The sequence below is a fragment of the Callithrix jacchus genome, chromosome 5 (assembly GCF_049354715.1).
Source record: "Callithrix jacchus isolate 240 chromosome 5, calJac240_pri, whole genome shotgun sequence".
Lineage (NCBI taxonomy): Eukaryota > Metazoa > Chordata > Mammalia > Primates > Cebidae > Callithrix > Callithrix jacchus.
The window spans coordinates 28,171,103-28,187,732 of record NC_133506.1 but is presented as its reverse complement, the minus strand read 5'-3'; the positions used below and the strand labels follow the sequence as shown (position 1 = coordinate 28,187,732).

The 16,630-nt window shown below is 39.6% G+C and overlaps 1 protein-coding gene across 13 annotated transcripts in view; it reads right to left on the bottom strand.

The window, feature by feature from the left end:
- Positions 1 to 16,630, bottom strand: part of KIZ (kizuna centrosomal protein) — a 111,555-nt gene that overhangs the window by 88,008 nt on the left and 6,917 nt on the right. For 7 of the 13 annotated variants that reach the window (XM_078371505.1, XM_035298467.3, XM_078371506.1 and 4 more), the window contains 2 exons: positions 12,604 to 12,766; positions 3,723 to 3,812 (listed from right to left, as the gene is read on the bottom strand). In XM_078371505.1, coding sequence (XP_078227631.1) covers positions 3,723 to 3,812; positions 12,604 to 12,766 — 253 coding nt within the window. Of the gene's footprint in view, positions 1 to 3,722; positions 3,813 to 5,495; positions 5,552 to 12,603; positions 12,767 to 16,630 lie in introns of those variants that run through there. The other 6 variants (XM_078371507.1, XM_054255282.2, XM_078371508.1 and 3 more) reach the window with 3 other exon arrangements.

The following is a 16,630-nucleotide window of genomic DNA, read 5'->3' as shown; positions in this document are numbered from 1 at the left end:
ATATCCTCTGCTTCTAGGGTTGTTGAGAAGATTAAATGACTTGATACATATAAAGTGTTAATACAGCACCTGGCAAAGTAAAAGTGCAGTGATTATTACCCAGTGTTGCTACTAGTATTAAAAGTGGAAGTAACACCTTTATAACAATTCTCCACCTGATCCTTGCAGGGAGGGTTACCACAGTGGAAGTGACACTCCCCAGCAAGCCTTTAGCTCTATGATGAAATTCCCTGGTCCTCCACACCTATCCAGCCCTGCCAGAGTATAATCAGTTCACTTCTACTTCTAGTACGATATATTTCACAGCAAAATAGTTCAAAGAAACCGCACAACCCCCATCCATAAATGTACACTTTAATTCACAAACACCATCTTGATCTTTGTGTATATTCTCTAGTCATTGTTCTCCAACCAGAAGAACATGCCTGGAAAAAAAACAGAATTTGGCCCCAAAATAAAAAATAACAATATATATAATAGGGGTGAAGAATTACTATAGTAAAATTTTTGAGGATTCAAGTGAAGATTGAAATGTGTCTTTTTGGTATCTACTTTTTGTTACAGTTGACTAAATAAGTTAATAGTGGAAACAAGCATGGCGGGTGAATAGACTAGCTATTAAACCTTCCAAGTGAATGCATGACTCTCAAGAGCAACTACTGGATGCAAGCAAACAAGGGATGTCCTACACCAAAACTGGGCCAGAGTTTTATATTTAAAAAATGGACACCCACCACTTGATGACTTTTCTTGGCATCCAACTTACAGCCTATGGCTGAAAGCTATACATCCACTTAAAAAATATATCTTTTTATAATTCAGAATTATTACCAATTTAATAGATCCTCTCCCCTTTATTAGTGTTTTCCACCTCAATAACCATCCCCAGTACAGGCCCTCCATTCTGTTAATTCCTCCTGCCTGAATGGAGCCTGATTTCCTCAGCTCCATGTACTCCTCCCCAGGCTCATCCTGCACAGTACTGCCAGCCTCATTTTCCTTGTGACTGCTCTGCTCACAAGTCCTTCCTTCAACTGCTCCAAAACACACACACACACACACACACACACACACATACTCTCTCTCTCTATCACTAATTAGAGAAACAAATCTCAGTTCTTAGTCTGGTACCATAGTTCCAGGTACCAAATCCCATAAGGTAACTTTCCAAGCTCATTTTTCTTTTTCCTCTTTTTTTTTTTTTTTTGAGATGGAGTTTCACTCGTGTTACCCAGGCTGGAGTGCAATGGCGCAATCTCGGCTCACCGCAACCTCCGCCTCCTGGGTTCAGGCAATTCTCCTGCCTCAGCCTCCTGAGTAGCTGGGATTACAGGCACACACCACCATGCACAGCTAATTTTTTGTACTTTTTGCAGAGACGGGGTTTCACCATGTTGACCAGGATGGTCTTGATCTCTTGACCTCGTGATCCACCCGCCTCAGCCTCCCAAAGTGCTGGGATTACAGGCGTGAGCCACCGCGCCCGGCCCTCCAAGCTAATTTTTCTACCACTGACTGGCACCCTGCCTGTCCTTCAATGCCAGCTCACACACCACCTTCTCCACCAGGGCTGGGGTTACCCAATTCACAGGAAGCAGGACCTTCATTCTCCTCATTGCTCATGCTTGTCCCATCTGACTGGCACTTTATCACACACCATTGTCTGCCTTAGAAAATTGCTTTGTAAAAAGCACCTTGAAGGTAAGAAAATTGTGGCATTCATAGAGGTACCTGCTGTGGCTTCTCAAACAGAACAGATGCTTAGTAACTATTTACTGATTTAACCAGTGACTTGTACTACACTTCAGGAAAGGCCCTGGAGACCAATGACCAAGACCAATTCATAACACTGCCCAGAGAAGAAGAGCTTAGATTTCCCCTAAACAATAAGACATAACTCAAGACGATAAGGAATTGTTCAGGAATTAATACATGATAAGGATTAATTAAAACATTACTTCACTGAAATGTATTTACCTTTTAATTGGTTGAACATCAATGGAAAATTAGAAAAGGCAGAACATAAATTTCTCCAAATTTTACCTAATTGATTCTTATATAGCCAATAGTCAAAGCACTTAAGGAAATGACACCTTTCCATATAAATGAAAAGACTTCTAATTATTATATGTAACATTTTAAAGGGTTGTCAACTATATGTCTCTTGCTTTAATTTTAAATATGCCCTAAAAGGAGACTCCATAACTATATGTAAAGAATCAGTAGTGTAAACAGAGGAAAAAGCTTCCATTTTACTCAAGTACCATTGACACTGCAATACTAAGAATATGTCTATCAAGAATGGCATAGAAAGAACTAACTGGCTTATAGATTAAAAACACATCAATTATTTCATGACCGAATGTCAAACGGAAAAACTGCCTGAATGGTTTAGAAGTCTATCACATCATAACACATTTGGCCCACATCGAATGGCATATACATCACTTATCATTAAAGGTCTTTTTATATAGGTCAAGGTTGCTGGGGCTTGGTGTTTTGTATCTCACAGTTTAAAGAATGCTCTAAATTCTAGGTTTTTTTTTTTTTTAACTTTTTAATCTATGAGAAAGGAAAACTAAAACTTCCTATAAACTCAGATTAATGCCTGCTAATGCATGGAAGAAAGAAAAACTAAACCTTCCTCCTACTATAAAAACAAAATAGTGTGGCCTGTTTCTTTTCTGATAAGAGTCTTAAATACCAAACAGTTAACTGCATAATAACGTTTACTGGCAGCCAGGCAGCCTGCTTAGCAGATATATAAAGCAGGTAAAAGGAGAAAAAGTTAATTTCTTGGCTGAATGATTCCATCGGTAGCTATAGGGCAAACCTGAAAGTCTTTTAGTAAAGTAGCAGTTGATTCTTCTATCAATCTGTAGCACACATACTCTTCCAAGGAAAGCATTAAATATGAAAATCATATCCCGTTATCATCTGTTTCCAGCTTTCAGCCCAGTAAGCTTTTCTTAATGAATGCTGCAGCCTAAGGAACAAGCACGCTGTTGGCTTTTCTGAATAATGGAGTGATGCTACCATTTTTGCTTATTACAATATCGACTGGCTGAGGGGGTTTCACATATAGTCACAAGTGACTACTCTTGCCAGCATGCTCCAAGTTATTACAAGATGTTTTTAGACATTTCATCTAAAAGAGCTTTACTGCTTTTAGCGAAGAAAACATCTATGGTCTTGAACAGAATCATTTATATGGAGATAGGCAGGAGGATTAGAAGCCTGCATTACAGCAGATACATAACAGAATTTATTTAAGTATTCCTTGCCGATCTTTTTGTCTATTGCGTAAATATGCAATCTTTTCTTTCCACTTTTTCTGTGCAAAGGTTAAAATGTACAAAATTATATATATTCACACAAAAGAATCAAAATGCCATAATTTGTTTACTTTTCATTTAAAACTCTTCTCAAACTAAGAAAAAAGCAGCTAGAAAGCATGATTTAGAAAAACAATTTTACCTATTGAGAACACTGAGGTTTTCTTTAGTCTATCCTTTTACCCCAAAGTAACTCCTTCCTTTCAGCAAATTTAATTAAATTAGACATTAAAGCAATACTCTGTAAGCAAAAATCTTTAAATAATCACTTAAGGTTTAACCAAAAGGATCTTACCAATAAGATGATTTTATTTAAAACAGTATCTTAAAATATAAACACTCTAGAAACTCTCTGTTAACAGAAAGTTTACCAAGTTAGTTTATTACCTTTTCTCTGTCTTCATCTTTCAGTTCGCCTTTTGGTCCTAGGCTGTCTTTTTCAAGCAGCATCTTCTTAACTTGAGTCTCATATTCAATCTAAATACAAACAAAGCTTGATTTTGTAATAAATATCTTTACAACTAGCACCTGTCTCTATAGTGCAGTCTTTACAACATACAGGGAGCACTGAAGTAGAAAGTAAAAGCTGATGTTGCCAAGAAATTCACCTTATCTTAGAAAATGAACAATTTTGCAAATAACACATATCAAAAGTTGAATTTTACAAAATGCTACAATTTTTAAATAAAATAAGATTTGGGCCGGGCTCGGTGGTTCATGCCTGTAATCCCAGAACTTTGGGAGGCCGAGGCGGGCGGATCATGAGCTCAGGAGACTGAGACCATGGTGAAACCCCATCTCTACTAAAAAATACAAAAATTAGCTGGGTGTGGTGGTGCGTACGTGTGGTCCCAGCTACTCAGGAGGCTGAGGCAGGAGAACTGCTTGAACCTGGGAAGCAGAGGTTGCAGTGAGCCGAGATTGCGCCACTGCACTCCAGCCTGGCACCTGGCAACAGAGCAAGACTCTGTCTCAAAAAATAAAAAAATAATAAGATTTGATAGATTTTTACTTTCATCAATTCAGGGAATAAATTTATACACACACACACACACACACACACATATATATATACAGTTTGATACTTTAAACTATCACAAAAATATAATTGCATTATTAGGGAAGTAACACATTAGACAGTGTTTCCTTTGAAAAGTTTTGCCCCAAACAAAAGGAAAAAAATCAATCCTACTGATTTCTTATCTATATATCTACATAACATCATGGTTCTGATAGTCACAGCAATTGACTATACCTGCTAGATCATCAACTTAAAACAAATTCCATTTTCTATGAATAAAAATATACTGCAGACATCAGTGATCAGAACAGTTTGCTCTGGCACTAATAACTACATAAAGATGTCTGCATCATTACTACACTATAATTGGTGAAAGTGATTCAATCTTAAAATGACTTTTGCTTAAAAGCAAGGCATAAAAAAGCACTTTGATTCAGTACGCTAGTAATTAAAGCCTTAAAAAAGTCATGGATTGTGGTCCATCACAGATAAGTATCAGAACATTTTCTAAATTAAGCAGTTATGCACTGCAATTAGAAACACACCTATGAGATGATGAAATTTGAAAGCTGTTTCCTTAGTTCTCTCATAGAACATAAAATAGGCCTAAGCTTTGTTTCGACATACAAAAAACAAATGGGCAATAATAACCAAACTGATTTTTTTCCCTCAAAGTATTTTAAGAGGTATTATTAATATATGCTGTCTCATTTTCAGTGACAGGTATGGATTTTTTTTTCCTCCAGCAGAGTACAATTAATATGATAGATGGCAGTAATTCTCTAAACAGATACCCAATTAAATGAAAATGTTATAAGGCCAGTACAAATGATAAAATAATAAACTAAGAATATATAAAGCAATAACAAAGATACGATTTACATCTCTCTGTACTGTATCTATTCCTTTGAACTTAGAGATGTTTAAATTTTAACCCCAAGGGCTTTAAACAGGCATCCTTTACAGATTCCAAGGAATAATATCTCAAAAAACAAATGGGGGATGAATTACAATATAAACATATAATTATAGGTTAAACAAAAATTTTTTTCCTGTGACACAAATGTTTTCTTACGCTCTTTGAGATCAATGAATATTGTATCTGATTTCCTTATTATAGGATCATTTCAGAGTCATACCTTCCAAAGACAGAGCACTTTCTCATACAAATTTGAGATTTGTTCAATTCATTTTGCTGAAGGAAAAAGGAAGTGATAACTGCATTAAGGCTTCCTAAAGAACGGAAAGAAGTATCTTTAAGAGCCCAATTTAGATTGCTCTCAATACATCTGAAAAAGTCACTGAACTGTAGATATTCTAAAACAGAAATGGCAGAGAGAAGTCAGGGAGATACTATGATAAATTACCGACTGACAGACTGGACATCTGCACCCCTCAGTCCATGGATTTCCAACAGAAAATGCTTTGTTCTCTTTTTTCCTTTTATTTTTACATGCAACACTTGGTTATAATCCATATCCTGCACACTGGAGAGCAGGAGTTTTCCACAGAGCCCTTCAGAGCCTACTCATGCCCCAGTAACATCTCCGGTCTAGAGCCCCTCTAAGGATAATCCCCTCTTTTCCCCCACCCCAACCCAAGAAATCTGTTTTAATAAACCCAAGAGCACTGAGTTAATCCATCAGGTAACTTGTTCTGTCTGTCACCGTGACCCTTCACAGCACTGGCTTGATGCTCCCTGCCTAAACTTAGGAGCACCTTCCCATTTACCTTCTCACCATGCACAAGCAATTTATTTCAGCTTAATTACTGAAATCTGTTAACAATGACTGGGGGTTGATGGAGGTTCTGGCAGAAGTTTCAGGTCTCTGGGATCTCTCTCAATGCTCACAAACACTTTCTATTATGTTTCTTTCCGCATTCTCATTTCTGTCAGTTTCCTCTCCATCACTTCACTGTTTGCCTGAAAGTGCCACCACTACCTTTTTTGCCACAGACTTCCTTTTTCATTGTTCTCCAGGGTGCAGAGCTAATTCTCAAGTAACAGAGTAAATAAATAATTGAACTGAATTGACATTTAAGATATGCTGGCCCTGTCTCCTCATATTAGAGTTGAGGAAATGGGTACAGAGAGTTATATAATGAGCTGATTTGATTCTTGGGTGAGTATGAGAGATGAGACTAAGATTCACAGTCTTTTGTTTTCTCTTCTTTTTTTCCAATATCTGTGCTTTGTCTTGGATCATGAACTGTTACAAAAAGATACGGGGGAACGTTTATTTGTTCAACTAATGCATATTAACAGGCAACACACTCTCATTGAGGCAGGAAAATCGCTTGAACCTGGGAGGTGGAGGTTGCAGTGAGCCGAGGTCGCACCAGTGCACTCCAGACTAGGCAACAAGAGCGAAACTCCATCTCAAAAAAAAAAAAAATGGCATTTGCTACACACTTTGTCCTCCAGGGGACTGAAGGTTGTGCCCTGCCCACAATCCTTAGTAGAAATCAAATCAGACTTCAAAAGATTTGTTCTCCTCAAATATTAGCCCCTAATAGCCATACATAACCTAATGACTGAATTTTCATGGAGAATCACATCTATTTCATTTTACTTTATTTTTTTGAGACAAGGTCTTGCTGTCCCCCAGGCTGGATTGTAGTGGCACGATCACAGCTCACTGCACTCAACCTCCCGAATAGCTGAGACTAGAGGACTGAAGCTAGTGCCACCACGTCCAGCTAATTTTTTCTATTTTTTGTAGAGACAGGGTCTCATCATGTTATCCAGGCCTGGAGAATCACATCTTTAAATAATGAAATTATATATTCAGAATATCTCTGCTATTAAATAGAAATGCTAACTGGGAAGGTATAATAAAGAGTATCATCAATGCCACATTAGTTCTTACATAGTTGTTCATGGTCCATAAGAGAATAAGGTAAAAAAATATGGGAGAATTAATTTCAGACAAGGGGAAAGTCTCAACGCTTACGGAGTGCTCATTATGTGCCATATTCTGGGTCAGCTACTGAGAGCACTGAAATAATAAGACAAGGAACTCACAGTGAAGTGGGAAAACAGACATGTAAACAATTATAACACCATGAAGGAAGTGCTTACTGAGATAATTATGACACAGACCTAAGGCAGGGCAGGGGGGAAAAGGCCTTCTAATTGAAGGAGGTTATGAGATAATGTGGTGCTTTCAAGGAAATGCAAATTGTGCAGCATGCTTTAAGTACTGTGGGTGCGTGTAAGAGTGTATGTGTGTGTGTGTGTGTGCACGTGCAAGAGATAAAGATGTAGAGAGACAGTGGTAAGATGAGGTGGAAGAGTTAGAGGATCTGGAGGAGACAGATTTGGGGGTAAAGAGAGGCAGGGAGACAGGAATAAGAGAGGGGAAAAGAAAAGAGGGAGAAATGGGGATGGCAGGAGAAGGTGGAGGGGGATAGATTAGGGAGAGATGGGGAGAAAAAAATGTGCACATCTGTGTAGTTGTGTGAGAGAGACAGCAACAGAGAGGGAGAGAGTGAGTGAGAGTGTGTGTGTTGAGAGAAGTAATAATGGTGAGGCTATTCGGTGCAGGCAGAGACCAGCATCTGGACAGCCCAGATACTGGTCTCTGCCCTGAAAAGCCTGGTCCAGCACTTCAGGCCAAAGAGAGACCCCACCAGATGAAAGCTTTCGTGCCTGCCATGGGGATCCTCCCTGAATGCCCTGACATGTCAGCCCCATGCCTGGCAATGCTGCCATGAAGGAGGCTAATTAAGGCAGATGTTGGCAATGTTCCACACATGTCTCTGGGATCTTTCTGGCCGGAAAGTTCTGGAATCAGGGCTCTGTGCCTAAGGCTTCTCAGAACCCGGGAAGGCTGCTGTGGAGAGCATATGGTTAGCTCCCTACCACCTACAACCTCACCCATCTGTCCTCAATCACTGTTGCTTAGGAGCTGCTGGACATATATCCCAAATGTGCAAACCACTTGCCAGAACTTCCCTGTAGGATTCAGCGCTAGAGGCTGACTATGGTAGCTGGCTTAATAATATACCCAGTGCCCTCCTTGCCTACTGATATTCCTTATCTCCCAAATAAACCACTTAACGTCAAATCCCTGTTCTCCAGGTCTGCTTCAGGGAGAACCCAACTTGAGACAAGGATAATGGGCACCTGAGTGAAAATGCTTTAAGTTAGGACCAACTGGGGCCCCTTCTACAAAAAGCACCTAATACAGGGAACGGGGGGGTGGAAAATGAGGGAGAAGGGCACACTCCTCACAGCATTAATACTAATATTTACATTCTTGCATTTTTAAAATTTATTTTATTATTATTATTTTTTTACAAAGACAGGGTCTTGCCCTGTCACTTGGGCTAGACTGCAGTGGCACCATCATAGCTCACTGTAGCCTCAACCTCCTAGGCTCAAATGATCCTCCCATCTCAGACTCCTGAACAGCTGAGACTACTGCTATACACCCCCAGAGCTGGCTAATTTTTAAATTTTTCGTACATTTGGGGGTCTCACCACGTTGGCCAGGCTGGTCTTGAATTCCTGGCCTAAAGTGATCTTCCCACTCAGTCTCCTAAAGCACTGGAATTACAGGCATGAGCCACCATGCCCAGATCTAATATTTATATTTTTGAACTGCGTTTATTCAGCCTCTTTATCCAACCGACAAAGAGCAACATAGATACAACACCATATTTTCAAAACTACGTAACAGGTCAATATCCTTTAAAAGCTTTAAAAATTATTATAGGCCTCCAAATAAAGTATTATGAGTCATAAAATCAGTTGACAGTGTTGTCAGCATTTAGCCCATTTTAAGAGATTTTAACATTATGTAATGAACTGGGCCCAGCCCACCTCTACAAAGTGGGAGAAACTCACCTGGTCTAACATTATGTAATGAACTGGGCTCAGCCCACCTCCACAAAGTGGGAGAGACTCACCTGGTCTAACATTATGTAATGAACTGGGCCCAGCCCACCTCCACAAAGTGGGAGAGACTCACCTGGTGTTGATCTGGGCAAAACCCCCACCTCTCTCAGATGGCTCCACTTGGTTTCACTTTCTGGAGTTCTACCAATTTGAAGTTCATTTGTATTAACTGTAGTCTATTCAAGGTGAACTTCCTGTGGCATTTTGGGGTGTGTGGGCAACGCACTGTGAATACCTTTCTCCTAAGACTTATGTGAGGTCAGTCAAGAAAGGAGGCAAAGATCCAATACCCAGATGGGCAGCATTAAGAGGAGACAAGTGGTTCTGGCATACCTGGGCCACCACTGGACACTGGCCCAAAAGGAAGAAGAAGAAAGAAATGGGAAAACACCAGAGATAAACAACCCCTGTGTAGAACCTCAGTTCACTGCACAGCCTGCTGAAGAAGGTGGGATCACTGGTGGGGTCTCTGACATTGCTGTCTGGGTTTGTAGGCACAAAACAAACATTGGCTTTGGACTGAGGGTGACAGCCAAAGTCCAATTCTCCACGGAACTCACACCTTTCCAGAGTGTAGTGCCGTGATTTGGTCTTTTATGCTATCAGAAGGTTTTTGTTTTTTTTTTTTTCAAGACAAAGTCTCACTCTGCTGCCAGGCTGGAGTGCAGTGGCAGGATCTCTGATCACCTTTTGGGTTCAAGCAATTCTTCTGTCTCAGCCTCCCGAGTAGCTGGGACTACAGGCATGCACCGCCATGCTGAGCTAAATTTTGAATTTTTAGTAGAGACGGGGTTTCACTGTGTTGGCCAAGATGGTCTCGATCTCTTGATCGAGGGTTGGGCCTGTTTCATACTTGGATGTGAGACTTCCTGAGAATACCAAGTGCTGTTGTAGACTTTAAAAAAAAAGAGATTGAAAGGAAAAAAAGGAGGAAAATGCTCTTCATTATAGAGGAAAGTCAGCTAACAGAAGATACAGTAAAACAGAAAATCACCATTTTTCATAACCTCCACTAGAAATAACTGATTCAGGCAAGGCTCATCTATGGATCCTAAAACCATTAAGTAAAAGGATATTGAGGAACACAATATTCCCATGATGCCAACTCATCACTCCATAGATTACTTACTAATATGCAAAGGGGAAAAAACGTATCTCACAATAGAGACATCTGGAGATCATCACCTTAACCAAGGGATCGAAGTCAGCCTCACTCAGGGGTCACCTGACATCACGGGCCTCCTGATGGGATACAGTTGGCAGTATAACCTCAGCGGTGACTATTTAACTTAAAATTAATTAAAACTGGCAAAATTAAAAATATAGTCCTCAGTGTCACAAACCACATTAAGTGCTCAATAGCCATATATGGGCAGTAGCTGTATTAGATAGCACCAGCATAGATACAGAACATTGCTGTCACTGCAGAAAGTTCTATCGGACAGCGTTTGTACAGACCACATTTCCAGTTCACAGGAAATACGGGGGATGCTGTGCAAGTTTAATGATGCTTTAGATTCAGAATGTGCATCATTCTACAAGCAGATGGACTCCCCTTTTCCAAAATGGGGGGGAAAAAGGAGAAATAGTAGGAGACTAAATGAGATGAAAGGAGAAAAAAAAAAAAGGCAAAATAGCCAACAACATAAAAAACAAACAATATGTGATCCCTAGTTGGCTCCTAGGGAAAAATACATACAAAGCAAATATAACAAGATATTTACAACTACTGCTGCTAAGTGAAAAAAAAAATTACTTTTTGGGTGAGGTGGGGAAATCTGAATATGAGCTGAATGTTAAATAAGATTCTGTCTGGGTGCAGTGGCTCAAACCTATTAATTCCAGCAGTTTGGGAGGCCAAGGCAGGAGAACTGCTTGAGACTAGTAGTTCAAGACCAGCCTGGGCAACACAGTGAGACCTTATCTTATGAAAAATAAAAAAATAGCCAGGCATGGTGGTGCACACCTATAGTCCCGCTTGAGGCTAAGGAGTAAGGCTCGCCTGAGCCCAGAAGGTTGAGGCTACTGTAAGCCGTAATCATGCCACTGCACTTCAGCCTAGATGACAGGTTGAGACCCTATCTTAAAAAAAAAAAATATTATGGAATCACTTTCAATCTTCTTAGATGTGATAATGATATGATTATGTAGGCGACTGCCCCTGCATTTAGGGGATCCATGCTCAAGTGCTTAGGAAAGAAGTGTCATGATGCCTGCAGCAGACTTGCAATGGCTCAGAGAAAAAAAATACATACAAAGCAAATAGAACAAGATATTTACAACTACTGCAGCTAAGTGAATTATGAGTGTTCATCATCATAATTATGGTAATTCTTCTGTGTATTTGAAAATTTTATAATAAAAGGCTGAAGAAAAACTATAGAGCAAAAAAAAAGTGTGGGGGGCTCAGTAGCAGGGTAGCAGACAGAATACTGAATCCAATTCCTCCTGTGACCAGTGTTCAACTGGGTTAAATTGGACAATATCTGACCAGTACAAATGGTGAGAATAAAGGCCTAGCTCCTGGCCCTCCATATTTGGCATAATTTGCAAAGCAGCAAGTAGCTAAGCACCTCTACCTTAAGGTGAAGAAAGTGCCAGAACCAGAGAGGGCTGCAAGGGCAGTCACTCTGGATTGCATGGTCCAGGAGCAGGAAGGCAAACTCCCTGGGGACAGTTCTACCCTTACTGCTATTCCAATGCACTGTTTGCCAGAGAAGAGGGGCCCAGACCATAGAAAAACAACCCTTTCAAGACAGAAGCAGTTTCTAGAAAGAACCCCAATGCTGCTCAAATTCAGTCATTCAGCCAACAAATTCCATATGTCACACTGTGCCAGGTACTGGCTAGTGATCTTGCCTGTGTTATAGATATCCCATTGATTCCTTGACTAAAGATGAATGTTGGAAAATGCAGTATTAAGTTATCTGATAAAATTTAGCCATATGGTAATTCACAGAAAAGGTGATACTTAATCCTAAGTATGAACAACTGAACATTAGTGACTAACACTGATCTGAAACTTGCTACTCATTATTTCTCATTTTAGAAAAAAAAAAAAAAGAATAGAAACAAAACATAAACCTGGGGTGTGTACCTCTAATCCCAGCTACTCGGGAGGTACACAGCTACATGGGGTGCGCATGTGTAACCTCAGCTACTCAGGAGGTATGTGGCTGTGGGGTGTGCACCTGTAATCCCTGCTCCTCAGGAGGCTGAGACAGAAGGGTGACTTGAGCCCAGGAGCTCAAATCTAAACTGGGTAACACAGTGAGGCCCAATCTCAAAAATAAATAAATAAATAAAAGAAATACAATAAAACATAGTAAAAAACAGGATGTCACCTTCAGTTTTTGAAGCTTCTCTGTATTTTTGGCGAAGTGCCCAACATGAGCTTGGACACGCTCCAATCGCTTTAAATATTCTTGATTTCGAGTATGAGCCCTCTTTTCAGATTCACATATTTCCTTCAGATAATTCTTTAGTTTCACATATTTCAGCTTAACTCTAGAAAAGTAAAAGCAGGTTTAAAATAATGGACTAGAGTTGGAAGAATCTAAGAAAGAGAATTTTCTTTATTAAAATTGTTAATGAGACAATGTATTCTAAGATATTTTACCCAAACCACTGAAACCCAAGGACAAAATATATATATATATTTTTTTGGAGAGAGAAAATGAATGCGGTACTGCTGAGGTATCATACTGGTTTCCTCTAAAGCACAACTCTCCTGAGAAATATATACAAGACCACATTCTAATATTCATACAGTTAAGATTTCTATGGATTTATTTCTCAAAATTAAATGTGATGTCAAGAGTGGTGTCTATGTGGCCATGTTCGACAAATGTCTCACTAACATTCAGATATATGACAGACAATTTCAAAAACAACTCCTCACATGGAAATTAAATCAAACTACAAATCACAATCCATAAAATTAAGAAATTAAAAAGAAATTTAAAAATTTTAAATACCAAAATTTCTCATTTAGCGAATATAAACATATTTTTTTAGAAATTACAACAATATAATTCACTATTAAAATATTTTAAAATAAATATGAACTATAACTAATCCAACTGTGAAAAAACCTTTAAGACTCTTATTCAAAGTAAAATAGCAAAAACATACTCTGCATTCCAACTTTCCTGTACTTAAAGAAAAAACCAGACTGGATAGTTCAACTTGTGCAGTCCGCTTTTCTCACGGTACCAATGCTGTTAATTCTAACTCTTCTTCCCCATTATACAGCATTTCTATTGTTGGCTCAAGAAATTATTCAACATTCTTTCATCAAGCAAAAATAAATTTTAAAATGACAAAATATTCACCCTTAAAACAAAGATTTGCAAAGATGCTGGAGATGTCCAAAGCTTTTCAGCAACAGACCTTAAAATTCCAACCCTAGGCCAACAATTTTCAAGAAAGTCTTTATCGTGTTAATAATTCTGTGTTTTGACCATGGTTGGCTGTCTTCATTTTTCTTTCTGAACAAAAAACTGAAGGCTGGTCTTATTGCTGCCCATGTCTCTGCATTTTTGATGCAAGTAACTGTAATGGAGGTGGCTACTGTCTTTCACACTCAGGCACTCAGTAAAGCTGCTGCTAGTGGTGTCTACCTGGAGTGCGCATAATAGTACCATGCCTTTTCCATCCAAATTCTAGTTCCATTCGGCCACCACATTAACCTTCAAAGTGGAACACATGAGTGAGTAACTCATCTGCCCAAGAAATCATCCATATATTCAGCACTCCAAATATCAAAGTCTTTCAGCTAAGCTCAACAAAGAAAACAATGAAATAAGTAAATACATGATGAATGAATGCTATGAGGGAAACTAAAAAGGTCTTCTACATACTGGGCAACCTGATCTAGCTGAAAGAGTCAGGGAGGCCTTCCCAGCGGAAATAATTTTCAGCTAAGACCTGAAGGATGGGTCAGGTACAGTGGCTCATTGCCTGTAATCCAAGCACTTTGGGAGGCTGAGGTGGGAGGATCATTTGAGGTCAGGAGTTCAAGAGCAGCCTGGCCAGAATGGTGAAACCCCATCTCTACTAAAAATACAAAAATGAGCCAGGTGTGGGGGCATTGCCTGTTATACCAGCTACTCAGGAGGCTGAGGCACGAGAATCACTTGAACCCAGGAGGCAGATGCTTCAGTGACTCGAGATCACACCACTGCACTCCAGCCTGAGCAACAGAGCAAGACTCTGTCTCAAAAAAAAAAAAAAAAAAAACCTGAAAGATGAATTAGAGTCAATCAAAATTGGTAAAATCAAAAATGAAAAGATGAGGGTAAAACATTCCAGGCAGGGAAAACAGCATGTCAGAAAGCTCAAAGGCAATAAATAGGAACAAGAATGTTGATACAATTATAATAAATAATAACTGACTCTAGGTCGGACACCGCTTTAAGGCTTTCTATGAATCCTGTTGAGTTCTCACAGCTATCATTCTTCCCATTTGACAGAAGAAATGGAGGCACAGAATGCTGGAGTAATTACCCCAAGGTCACAGGCTAAGAGCTGGTGAGGCTCAGTTAGAACTGAGGTAAACTAACCATAAAGCCTAGAAGTTAGACTATATTACAAAAGATCCCATCATGCTTAAGAACCTGACATTTCAGTCAGTGTCAAATCGTAGGGGGAGGCTGGAAAGAGATGGTGATGGTAAATGTAAAAGGGTATACAAAATGGTGGGTCTGGTGGGATGCTGGGGGGACATCACTTGTGCCCACCTCACACCTCTTGGCCCAACCTTTCCTCTACCAGACACAGTCACCACAGCTGCCACAGCCTGCTGCACGTGGTATAACATCACCTGAGAACATCTGCATCTGCCTCTGCCTCAGCTGCACTTAGCATCTTGCTATCTCAGGGACGCCTTTCTGAGTCTGCAGCATGGAAAAGCCTAGATGTAAGAAGGAGTTAATGCCACCTGGGGCTGCCCTTACCAGTAGGGGTCAGGAACCAGTAGGAATGCAACCGCCTCTCCTTTCACAGGGGTGACTGTGCAAAGCAGAAGGGTACACTGCTCCTCTGAAGGCTCCTCTGAAGGTCTGGAGGGGCTGAGCCCCAGGTGCTCACTGCAGTGAACAGCTCTTATTTTGTTCTATCCAGCTCTACTCTTCAATTTTAGGTGATCACCTCGTAAAATAAATTACCACCTACACACAGACCCTCATATCTCACACTCTGCCTTCTGGCAGGTACCAGGTGGAAGCAGCCTTGTTTGGATTTTCTCCTACAGGCAATGTAAGCAAGCCTATTTTTAGAAAATCATATCCTCAGTAAGAGACTGAGAGAGAAGCAGCAGCTCAGTGAACTGACAGCTTGGTAAAGGTGCCCATCCTTTTCTCCCAACACAGAAGGCCAGGAGGCTTCCTAAGAACAGACTACATGAAATGTCTACACACAGTCTTCTGCCTCTTTAGCCATGGGCTAGAAAACTGACAGCTGCCAAGGATCCCCTCAGACTTCGGCCCACTCCTGAGGCCACAGCATCCACAATGCTGGCTATTTCTTCCTCACACAAAACAAGTGAGTTCTTGTCTCTTTCAGAGTTACTAGAGACGTATGGCTGCTTTAGAAGCCAAACATCTGGCTTTAGAAGTACACTAACTAGAAGCTTTAGAAGTATACTAAATCTTAAAACCAAAGAATGATTTTGAAGACAAGGAAAAGAACTGACCTAAGAGGTAATTTGATTTTAAAGGATTCTTAGCCTCTCTCTTCTGGATGACATCTTTCCATTTCTCACTCATAGTATGACATGGATAAATCACAAATTTAATGCTATCAAAGCCAGAAGTTCTTCATATGAATAATACAAGAGGTAATGCCGTACTTTCAGCTTAAGGATAAAGTTCAGTTTTTATAAAATAGAAATTAAAATATTTAAAGTCTGCTCTTAATAGTAGAGGAAGAAACCTAAAAAGGATAATATGTACAATATATTATTCACAGCTTATGATTTTAACAGTCATTCTCATATATCCATGAACAAATGAGATACCAGGTAACCCTGCCTACGGTAGTACGTTGAAAGATCAACCACAAAATTATGTCTTAATAATCACACAAGCTCAGTGTGTTTAAACTGCAACCAAAAAGATAAGCTATGTCTTATTTTAAGATTTTTAGGCAAAACAGATTCTTGAAATAAAACAAGTATGAAATAATGAAAATAAGATATTTTAATCTCATACCAATTTTAACCAAATTTATTTGATAATAATTAAACTGCAGTGTTTTATTTCAAATTATTACACACTAAAAATAAGAGAATGGTCAAGAGTACTCCAATCAGGCTGGGCACAGTGGCTCACGGCCATAATCCCAGCACTTTGGGAGGCCAAAGCATGGGGA